The sequence below is a fragment of the Chrysemys picta genome, chromosome 7 (assembly GCF_011386835.1).
Source record: "Chrysemys picta bellii isolate R12L10 chromosome 7, ASM1138683v2, whole genome shotgun sequence".
In the NCBI taxonomy this organism is placed as follows: Eukaryota; Metazoa; Chordata; order Testudines; family Emydidae; genus Chrysemys; species Chrysemys picta.
This window is the reverse complement of record NC_088797.1, coordinates 25,086,958-25,098,974: the sequence shown is the minus strand read 5'-3', so window position 1 is coordinate 25,098,974 and position 12,017 is coordinate 25,086,958. Positions and strand designations below refer to the sequence as shown.

Here is a 12,017-nt window from a genome sequence, read left to right as displayed (position 1 = left end):
AATTATATAACTCATAATGTCTCCACCCATTTAAAAAAAAAAAGGATTTATCAGATTAAAAACATTTTGTACAGTGCTGTATAGAACTAGTACCAAGTGGTACATTTTCTGTGCAATATTTTACAATGACACATCAAAATGGTTATATGACAGTAAATGGTCCAACAGAAAATACTACATAAAGCCCTGATCATTCAAATGAATCCCAATACGCTAAGTAGGGAAGTTAACCACCAACAATGCAGGTTATGTTGATAGAGTTGATGTTACTTTTCCATGGGTTGTTAATCTTTCCTAAATCTAGGATATCCTTTTAGTATGAATTACATGGACAGAAAAATTAGAAGTAAATAAATGCATTAGCTCTCTTCATAGCTAAAACACTTAATTTATATATATATAAAAACACAAAATAAAATAAAAACCTCCAGCAGATAAATGACAGAATGTACCATTATTTTCAAATCACAGCAAATTTCCTATGCCTATACCTTTGTGTGTGGTCGGTATTCCAGAAGTTTCCTCAATATTGTTACCCAGTTTAGCTTGACTGGTAGTAGCTCTAGAGAAAGTAGGGCACCAGGCGACCACTTGTGTTGTCGGACAACGAAGTGGGTAAACTGTTGGCAACTGCATGGATACCCATCTATGTTAGAGCTCCCAACATTGCTATCACTGGTAGAGTGGAACTGATATTACCAGTGGTGGGGAACTGTTAGCAAAATACCTGGTGTAGAAAAAATCATAATGAATCTCTCTGCTGATGGATTGAAATAAAATGTTTCTCTTACCCACCCACCGCTTCAAGTTTTTGATTGGCTAAAAACAGAATAATTGACCAGTTACTACTCTAAACTATTGGCTAAAAAAAAAAAAAAAAAAAAAAAAAGTCGCACCGTATAAACATGTTACATCCATGAGTAGTACACAAACTTATGAAGATTGCTCACTCGTCACCTGTGGAGCTAGAATTGCTGATGAGTGGAATGCAGCACTAGAACATTAGCTTTCTTTTTATAAAACTAGTTAACACCAGCATTCCATGACAAATTCCCAGAAACATACTGCCCAAATAGCAGACAAAAGTAGTTAATACACCACTGTCATGTTTAGTTGCGTGTTAGAGAGAGAAAGTGAAGTGGAGAGATATGTATGGACTAATGGTCCAAGATCAAAATCCCTCTGAAGTCTTGGGCAAGATTATAAACTTCTATGTCTTAGTTTCCTCACTTGTAAAATGAGGATAATACTTACACACACACACACACACACACACACACACACACACACACACACACACACGTATGGTGTTATTAATCTGTAAAGTGTTTTGATTGCCTAAAATATAGATATAGCAAGCAATCTACTGTCAGCTTGTGTACATCTGATGCTACTCAGACTTTCCAAAACAGCAGAAGAGTGAGAGTAAAGACACTCTAGCCTGTTTCACTGGAGCTATTCAGAACCCTGCAGCAAAGTGCAGAAACTGAAAAGAATCATGTCCATTTCACTTTACTACTACACCTCTACCCCGATATAACGCTGTCCTCGGGAGCCAAAAAATCTTACCGCATTATAGGTGAAACCGTGTTATATTGAACTTGCTTTGATCTGCTGGATTGCGCAGCCCCTCCCCCCCCCCCCCCCAGGAGTGCTGCTTTACCGCGTTATATCCAAATTCATGTTATATCGGGCTGCGTTATATTGGGGTAGAGGTATATGTATTATAGGTGGTTATAAGTCCATCAACACAAGGGGTGGGTGTGTGTGTGTGTGTATATAAATAAAAGTTATAGTTGTAAGCAACTAGTGATCTTTTGTACTCAAAACAGTCTACATCAATTGGTTAAAAAAATTATTAAATCATTTATTAACACTTTATAAACTATAAATGGGGCCCTACCAAATTCACAGTCCATTTTGGTCAATTTCACGGTCATAGGATTTTAAAAATCATAAATTTCCTGATTCCAGCTATTTAAATCTGAAATTTCATGGTATTGTAATTGTAGGGATCCTGACGCAAAAAGGAGTTGGGGGGGGAGGTTGCAAAGTTATTGTAAGGAGGGGTAGCGGTATTGCCACCCTTACTTCTGCGCTGCTGCTGGCAGTGGCGCTGCTTTCAGAGCTGGGCAGCTGGAGAGCAGCAGCTGCTGGCTGGGAGCCCAGATCTGAATGCAGAGCTGCTGCCAGCAGCAGCGCAGAAATAAGAATGGCACGGTATGGTATTGCCACCCTTACTTCTGTGCTGCTGCTGACAGAGCACCGCCTCCAGAGCTCAGTGCCCCGCCAACAGCTGTCGTTGTCCGGCCACCCAGCTCTGAAGGCAGCACAGAAGTAAGGGTGGCAATACCACGATCCCCCTAAATTAACCTTGCGACCCCCCTGCAACTCCTTTTTGGGTCAGGACCCCCAATTTGAGAAACGCTGGTCTCCCCCATGAAATCTGTATAGTATAGGGTAAAAGCACACAAAAGACCAGATTTCACGGGCTGTGACGCATTTTACATGGCCATGAATTTGGTAGGGCCCTATTTATACAGCAAATAGTGGGGAGGGGGAGGGGGGGCGGGGAGAGAGGTTTAGGACAAGTCTGCACTTTACTATCGTACAGATGCAATGTGCATTCACTGAACAAAACAGCTAACATAACACATAGAAGATCAGCAAAATTATCTGTTACACCACTTGAGAAAACTTCAGAAGAGTATAATGCGATATGTATGGTCCTGACAAGCATTAGCTATATAAAATAATGTTCTTGATATCTACTCAGTCTGTTCTTGGTCAATATATCACATTTCAGTAACTGATCCATCTAGTGATATTTTACTACTTTTGCTTTTGTATCTAGGCATTATGTAAAATACATCTTTTTTAGAAAAAAAATATTATTTTCTATACTGATCCAGAGTGAAATCACCAAATTATTCAGCCTATATAGGCGGGAACAAGGACTGATGCAATACTTAAACCCTTCACGAGTAGCGTAAGTATGCCTTAAGTGGCAGATAAGATCTTCCTCAGCTCCTCTGCACTAAGGTGACTTTCACCCTAACCCGCATAATTAACACAGTTACACCGTGCATTTCATATTATATATTCCAAATACTGTTAACATCAGCACTCTGTAACAACCACACATTGCTATGCTGAAAAACAGAATCCACTATAACCGAGCCAAACTAAGAATTGAAACAGAACATTTTATATATATATATATATATATATATAAAAATCTTAAAGCCATAATGTAACATGTATCCATAATGTAATGAAACATTATACTGTAAGGACAAAGTAAAATGCAACATTTGATCACCTATACTAATCCTCTGTCCCCACCCTGCCAAAAAACCCTCAAGAGCTAAACAAAAAAAACAGCCACACACCCATACCAACTCTTCTTCTTTATCTTTAATCTCCTTTCCAAGTTCCAAACAGGTTTAAGATAATAAAATAAAGAATTCAGCCACTCCATTTTGTTCATTACATCTAAGATATTGGATGCATCAATGAATCATTCAACTTCTCAAATCAGATGTGCAAAGTAAGGAGATACATAGCAGGCAGAGGGCAAATTCTAACAGATGTTTGTTTTTTACTTTAGAAAACAATCACCAAACATTAAAGTTACAGTATGTAGTTTGAAATACAAGTTAAAAAGACATGGGCCACATCTGAGCTTTTTTCATTACTTTAAAGGCCACATTCTCAACTGGTGTAAGTTGTCATAGTTACATTGACTTATCTAATAGATACACTAACTAGAAAAGCTAGGACAGGGTACTTAAAGAGAAAAGGATATGACAAGCCTTACAACAGAATGTTCCATGGCCCCGGCAAGAGTTAAGTCATAATCTGTCCTTCTCTACTGGAATTGTTCATTCATCCATCCTCCAGTAATAGGCATTTTAGTGCCAATGCAGATCAGTCAAGTTATTATTGTCCCTAATTAGCACTCCACAAGCTGAAACATACTTTACTCACAGCAGACTGAGACTTTAAAAGAAGTGAGATTCTAACTTTAAAGCTTTAGGACACTTTAGACTGGTTACTATCTGTGTGCAGTGTTTCTAGAGCAGGGGTGGGCAAACTACGGCCCGTTTTAAGCCGGCCTGCAAGCTCCCGCTGGGGAGCGGGGTCTGGGGCTTGCCCAGCTCCGGTGCTCCAGCTGGGGCGGGGGCCACACCACATCGCTCGGCCCTGCTCCGGCGAGCTGGCCGGGGCGCAGGGTTGGGGGCCGCACCACGTGGCTCCCGGAAGCCACGGCATGGTCCCGCCCCGGCTCCTACGCACTCTAATGGCCCCCTCTGGCGCTCCAATGGGGGCTGCAGGGGCGGTGCCTGAAGATGGGGCATCACGTAGCGCTGCCTGGCCGTGCCTCCATGTAGGAGCTGGAGAAGGGACATACCTCAAGCGGCTCCTGGAAGCAGTGGCAAGTACCGCTCAGAGCCTGTACCTCTGAGCCTCTCCCCAAGCCCCAACCCACTGCCCCAGCCCTGATCCCCATCCCACTCTCCAAACTCCTCGATCCCAGACCAGAGCACACTCCTGCACCCCAAACCTGCACCTCTTACCACACCCCAATTTTGTGAGCACTCATGGCCCACCATACTATTTCTATTCCCCGATGTGGCCCTCAGGCCAAAAAGTTTGCCCACCTCTGCTCTAGAGTGTATATCCTGACACCCAAATGTCCACTGATGAGCCTGAGTGAGGGCAAAACACACTAGCACCAATAGAAACTTACATTTGGATATAAAGATCTAATATGTATCAGCCTGATCCTGTAAAGTGCTGAATATCCCTCGCTTCCAGACTTCAGTGGCACCTGGCACCTTTCAATATTAGGCCATAATAATTACTACAAGCAATGAAAAGGAAAACCTGTTGGGAGAAGTTGGTTTCTGCGTAGATCTCCATTGCTTCAGATAAACATCTGGAATTCTGGATTTTTATCCCATCCCAAATCCTGAGAGGTATTTTTACAACTATACAAAGGAGATTTCTGTTTCATTGCCTGATAATTAAGATTTTTATTTTTAAGAAGTCTAAAATTTAAAAATGCACACACAGGACTACAGCCCCTGGGAGACTAGTGAGCCCCAGATGATTTGATAAGGAGACTGAGTGGAGGATGGGGAGAACTAAAAATATTAGCAACTATGGCAGAATTGTACCACATATGGCAGAAATCGTGGATAAGAATAGCTGGCAATAAATCAGAGGATTTTAAAGACCAGATATCAGTAAGACAAAACCGACTGGTAACATCCATTACTTTTCCACACATCCCTGTGGTGAATTACAAATAAATAGGAGCAGATAGTGAAGATAGTCATTAATGCTTGATAAAATAAGGGTGAGGTAAAGGTATAGAGATTATATGGTTCTGCAAGACTAAGGGAAGAGTAGACAGCCATAAAAGAGAAAGCAGTTTGTAGTGTTGTAGCCATGTTGGTCCCAGGATATTAGAGAGACAAGGTGGGTGAAATGTTTCATTTGTAATAATATGTTTTGTTCATTTCAACCTTTTTTAAACCTTTTTTTAAAGATTTAAGTAAAATGCAATATAAAAAGATGTTTCAAATTGAAATATTGAAACATTTCATTCTGAATAGGTTAAAAAAGAAAACATTTCAATTTTGTCCAGATCTTCCCTTTCCTAACTGAAATAATTCTGCCAATTTGACCCAAATTTCTTACATATTTCAGTTGACCCAAATCAGCCTTGTTTAGCCAGAAAAGTTTTGTCCAAAAAATTTTAAATGTAAGCATTTGTAAACACTTAATTGAGGTTACCAGTTTTCTCCTATATTTAGAATAGAAGTTTCTTTGGTAAGTTTTGGAAAATGTTGACTTTTTAATGGCATCTACTGTACTAGCGCACTAGAAACCACAGTGAGACCACAGACTTGTTTCACAGAATATTTGTCACCTGTGAAGTGGCTCAGTTCTCCATTACCACCAATGTGGGTGGGATTTAAAGTTTATGACAAAGTTGAAAGATTCTATGTGTGAAATTTTAGCCCTATTGGAGTCAGAGGGAGTTTGGCCAATGACTTCAGTGAAGCCAGGATTTCACCTTATCTCTTCCATTACCATACCCAAGAGACACGCAGTCCTGCACTATAAAATAAAAATAAATAAAACCCTTCCCTCCTTTTCATGTTTTATTGTTAGACACTAGAAAGAGAGGAAAACATCAAGGTACTTCTTAATTATTTTTTTAATTACTTCTGTCATTGTTTATTAACCTCTTGAAAGATTAAAATTAAAGGTCGTTTACTTACCAAACTTTTTTTTCCTCCACTCCTCCTCGGGCACACTGGTTTATTATTGGAGGGTTGCTCATTATGCGTGCTGGGCTACTGGCATTCATCTCTTTTTCTAAAAAAAGAATAAAAATATTGAGTATTTAAAAAAAAAATACAGGTGAACAAATTCATGTATTTGCAAATATATACAAGAGAAACAGAGTAGATCAAACTTTGGACAAGCATTGTAGGACAAATCGTGCCTGCCTCACTCGAGTAATCTCCAAGTTAATCAGTGGGACTACTTGCATGAATAAATTGAACAGGATTTAGCCACTGTTCTTCAGAGTTGCTAGTTCTGCAGAAGCCAACAGTGATTGCCTTTTGTTTACTTCTTTGAATGCGTGCCAGCACAGTTCACGTCAGCAGGATTATGCATGGTGCTATGCATAATGTTAGTTATGTTCCCGCAGAGCAGCAGTCGGAGCTAACATATTACTTTAGGATGAGCCTCAGAAAAATGGTGGATCCATTTACTTTTCAAATGTTTAAAAATGTAGAGGATCTTCTTCACTAAATTATATCACTTTTAAGGTCAGATTTCAGCCCCAAATTGATAAAGTGCCACTTTCAGGAATGAGGCCTGAAGTCATTCTATAAAACAGCATAAACATATTCAAGTACTGGCAGTAATAGTTTCCATACTGTAACATTTCTGAAGGGTACACATGGCCTAATCTGCTCCAAGTCTGTGCTTTTCACATGCTAATTAGAAGTATAAACCAAGGCTCCCAAAATTGAGAAAGATAATTGCATCATGAAATATGATCCACAGTAGTGATGTGAAACTTCTTTGCAAAGGTTGCTTTTGGGGTTTTTTTTAATAGTCAAACAAAATAATACCAGATATTTTCAGCCATCAGAATCATCCTGTTTGGATTGAGCAAGCTCTGGATTTCATCAGAATCAGCCTACAGATTTATCAGGCTAACAGTATTTACATCAGCAGTATGACATAGATCAGTGTCTTCTGCAGACTAATGAATTAAAACAACCAGAATGCAAGTCACCAGAAGCTAGGAAAATTTCTGGTAAACATAATGTTTTTCCTTTCTTCAAATAAAAAGGTCCAGAGATCCATTACAATGGGTACTTCCGCCAGCTTGAAGCAGAACAGACCTGACAGTCACTGGCAGCAGGGAAATGGCCCATCCCCAGAAGTTTCCTCCAGTTTTATCTACACAGCAGCAGGCAGCTCAGCCAACTTCCTTGCCACAGAGCTTTAATGAGGAAAATTTCAACCTTTATTTCAAATGTCTGACTAACAACTGGGGCACTGTAGTGTAACTATCTAATTCCCAGTTGTGTCCCGGGGTTGTATTTGCCTTTTGGAGACATTGTCAACTCAGCTCCGTTTCCCCTTCCTAGATGTTTTTGGTATCCACTGCACCTGCAGGCTTCAGGGAGTGAGCAAGGCCGAGAAAGCCAGAAGCAAAGGGAAAGGTCTGTGTCTCCTGCTTCACCTGCCCCTCTCCTTACTGATGTGTCTTACTGGGGAGCTCTGCTGGCACTGTAGGCAGAGTGTAATTCCCCCTCCCCCCATCCCACCCCCCCACACACACACTCAAGCCCAGTCTTGGTGAGGTTGCCTCAACTTCTATACACACACACACGCTCTCTCTCTTTTCCCCAAGAAGGCAAGAATGGAATAGCTGTTCCCCCTTCTCCATCTCCATATGGGGAGGAATGCCAGAAGGGTAGCACACTGGATAGAAAATTGGGCCTTTGTCCCTATAGCTTGCACCAGCCGCACTCCTGACTGTAGAGCAGGAGTGCGCAAACTATGGGCCAAGGGCCAGATGCGGCCCTCCAGACATTTTAATCTGGCCTCAAGTTCCCGCCAGGCAGCAGGGCCCGGGGCTTGCCCCGCTCCAGCCAGGGAGCGGGGTTGGGGGCTTGCCCCGCTGTGTTCGGCTCCCGGAAGCAGTGGCATGTCCCCCCCCGTCCCTCCTACACATAGGAGCAGCCAGGGGACTCCGCACACTGCCCCCGCAGCTCCCATTGGCCAGGAACCACGACCAATGGGAACTGCAGGGATAGCGCCTGTGGATGGGGCAGCGCGCAGAGCCACCTGGCTGTGCCAGGGGACTCCGCACACTGCCCCCGCAGCTCCCATTGGCTAGGAACCACGGCCAATGGGAACTGCAGGGGTAGCGCCTGTGGATGGGGCAGCGCGCAGAGCCACCTGGCTGTGCCTCCGCGTTGGAGCCAGAGGGGGGACATGCCACTGCTTTTGGGAGCTGCTTGAGGTAAGCACTCCCCAGAGCCTGCACCCTTGACCCCCTCCTGGACCCCAACCCCCTGCCCCAGCCCCAAACCTGATCACCTTCCTGACCTCCAAACCCCTCAGTGCCAGCACGGAGCACCCTCCTGCACCCTAACCCCTTGTCCCCAACCCCACCCCAGAGCCCGCACTCCCAGCTAGAGCCCTCACCCCCTTCCACACCCCAACCCCCAATTTCGTGAGCATTCATGGCCCACCATACAATTTCCATACCCGAGATGTGACTCTCGGGCCAAAAGGTTTGCCCATCCCTGCTGTAGAGCTTAGCCACCTCCTCGCACTCTGCCTCTTCCTTGGATGTGATTGGAGGGCAATGGACACTGCCATCACTGGAGAATACTGGAGGCCGGGGTAGAGACCGTCGAATCGTGGAAGTCAACGAATGGCTACGCAGGTGGTGTCGGAGAGAAGGCTTTGGATTCTTCGACCATGGGATGGTGTTCCAAGAAGAAGGAGTGCTAGGCAGAGACGGGCTCCACCTAACGAACAGAGGGAAGAGCATCTTCGCCAGCAGGCTGGCTAACCTAGTGAGGAGGGCTTTAAACTAGGTTCACCGGGGGAAGGAGACCAAAGCCCTGAGGTAAGTGGGGAAATGGGATCCTGGGAGGAAGCACGAGCAGGAGAGCGCAAGAGGGGAGAACTCCTGTCTCATGCTGAGAAAGAGGGACGATCGATGAGTTATCTTAAGTGCCTATACACAAATGCAAGAAGCCTGGGAAACAAGCAGGGAGAACTGGAAGTCCTGGCACAGTCAGGGAACTATGATGTGATTGGAATAACAGAGACTTGGTGGGATAACTCACATGACTGGAGTACTGTCATGGATGGATATAAACTGTTCAGGAAGGACAGGCAGGGCAGAAAAGGTGGGGGAATTGCGTTGTATGTAAGAGAGGAGTATGACTGCTCAGAGCTCCGGTATGAAACTGCAGAAAAACCTGAGAGTCTCTGGATAAAGTTGAGAAGTGTGAGCAACAAGGGTGATGTCGTGGTTGGAGTCTGCTATAGACCACCAGACCAGGGGGATGAGGTGGACGAGGCTTTCTTCTGGCAACTAGCAGAAGTTGCTAGATTGCAGGCCCTGGTTCTCATGGGAGACTTTAATCACCCTGATATCTGCTGGGAGAGCAATACAGCGGTGCACAGGCAATCCAGGAAATTTTTGGATAGTGTAGGGGACAATTTCCTGGTGCAAGTGCTGGAGGAACCAACTAGGGGCAAAGCTTTTCTTGACCTGCTACTCACAAACAGAGAAGAACTAGTAGGGGAAGCAAAAGTGGATGGGAACCTGGGAGGCAGTGACCATGAGATGGTCGAGTTCAGGATCCTGACACAAGGAAGAAAGGAGAGCAGCAGAATACGGACCCTGGACTTCAGAAAAGCAGACTTTGACTCCCTCAGGGAACAGATGGGCAGGATCCCCTGGGAGAATAACATGAAGGGCAAAGGGGTCCAGGAGAGCTGGCTGTATTTTAAAGAATCCTTATTGAGGTTGCAGGAACAAACCATCCCGATGTGTAGAAAGAATAGTAAATATGGCAGGCGACCAGCTTGGCTAAACAGTGAAATCCTTGCTGATCTTAAACGCAAAAAAGAAGCTTACAAGAAGTGGAAGATTGGACAAATGACCAGGGAGGAGTATAAAAATATTGCTCAGGCGTGCAGGAGTGAAATCAGGAAGGCCAAATCACACTTGGAGTTGCAGTTAGCAAGAGATGTTAAGAGTAACAAGAAGGGTTTCTTCAGGTATGTTAGCAACAAGAAGAAAATAAAGGAAAGTGTGGGCCCCTTACTGAATGAGGGAGGCAACCTAGTGACCGAGGATGTGGAAAAAGCTAATGTACTCAATGATTTTTTTGCCTCTGTCTTCACGAACAAGGTCAGCTCCCAGACTGCTGCACTGGGCAATACAGCATGGGGAGAAGGTGACCAACCCTCTGTGGAGAAAGAAGTGGTTCGGGACTATTTAGAAAAACTGGACGTGCACAAGTCCATGGGGCCGGATGCGCTGCATCCGAGGGTGCTAAAGGAGTTGGCGGGTGAGATTGCAGAGCCATTAGCCATTATTTTTGAAAACTCATGGCGATCGGGGGAGGTCCCAGATGACTGGAAAAAGGCTAATGTAGTGCCCATCTTTAAAAAAGGGAAGAAGGGGGATCCGGGGAACTACAGGCCAGTCAGCCTCACCTCAGTCCCTGGAAAAATCATGGAGCAGGTCCTCAAGGAATCAATTATGAAACATTTAGAGGAGAGGAAAGTGATCAGGAACAGTCAGCATGGATTCACGAAAGGGAAGTCGTGCCTGACTAACCTAATTGCCTTCTATGATGAGATAACTGGCTCTGTGGATGAGGGGAAAGCAGTGGATGTGTTATTCCTTGACTTTAGCAAAGCTTTTGATACGGTCTCCCACAGTATTCTTGCCGCCAAGTTAAAGAAGTATGGGCTGGATGAATGGACTGTAAGGTGGATAGAAAGCTGGCTAGATTGTCGGGCTCAACGGGTAGTGATCAATGGCTCCATGTCTAGTTGGCAGCCGGTTTCAAGCGGAGTGCCCCAAGGGTCGGTCCTGGGGCCGGTTTTGTTTAATATCTTTATTAATGATCTGGAGGATGGTGTGGACTGCACTCTCAGCAAGTTTGCAGATGACACTAAACTAGGAGGCGTGGTAGATACACTAGAGGGTAGGGATCGGATACAGAGGGACCTAGACAAATTAGAAGATTGGGCCGAAAAAAACCTGATGAGGTTCAACAAGGACAAGAGCAGAGTCCTGCACTTAGGACGGAAGAATCCCATGCACTGCTACAGATTAGGGACCGAATGGCTAGGTAGCAGTTCTGCAGAAAAGGACCTAGGGGTCACAGTGGACGAGAAGCTGGATATGAGTCAACAGTGTGCTCTTGTTGCCAAGAAGGCTAACGGCATTTTGGGCTGTATAAGTAGGGGCATTGCCAGCAGATCGAGGGACGTGATCGTTCCCCTTTATTCGACATTGGTGAGGCCTCATCTGGAATACTGTGTCCAGTTTTGGGCCCCACACTACAAGAAGGATGTGGAAAAATTGGAAAGAGTCCAGCGGAGGGCAACAAAAATGATTAGGGGTCTGGAGCACATGACTTATGAGGAGAGGCTGAGGGAACTGGGATTGTTTAGTCTCCAGAAGAGAAGAATGAGGGGGGATTTGATAGCAGCCTTCAACTACCTGAAGGGGGGTTCCAAAGAGGATGGAGCTCGGCTGTTCTCGGTGGCAGACGACAGAACAAGGAGCAATGGTCTCAAGTTGCAGTGGGGGAGGTCCAGGTTGGATATCAGGAAAAACTATTTCACTAGGAGGGTGGTGAAACACTGGAATGCGTTACCTAGGGAGGTGGTGGAGTCTCCTTCCTTGGAGGTTTTTAAGGCCCGGCTTG

The 12,017-nt window shown here is 44.5% G+C and overlaps 1 protein-coding gene across 5 annotated transcripts in view; it reads right to left on the bottom strand.

Moving 5' to 3' along the window:
• Nucleotides 1–12,017, bottom strand: part of ARHGEF3 (Rho guanine nucleotide exchange factor 3) — a 265,172-nt gene that overhangs the window by 238,484 nt on the left and 14,671 nt on the right. For all 5 annotated transcript variants that reach the window (XM_005310014.4, XM_065550989.1, XM_008174741.4 and 2 more), the window contains one exon: nucleotides 6,297–6,393. In XM_005310014.4, the coding sequence (XP_005310071.1) occupies nucleotides 6,297–6,385 (89 nt within the window). In that variant the 5' untranslated portion in view covers nucleotides 6,386–6,393. The remainder of the gene's footprint in view (nucleotides 1–6,296; nucleotides 6,394–12,017) is intronic.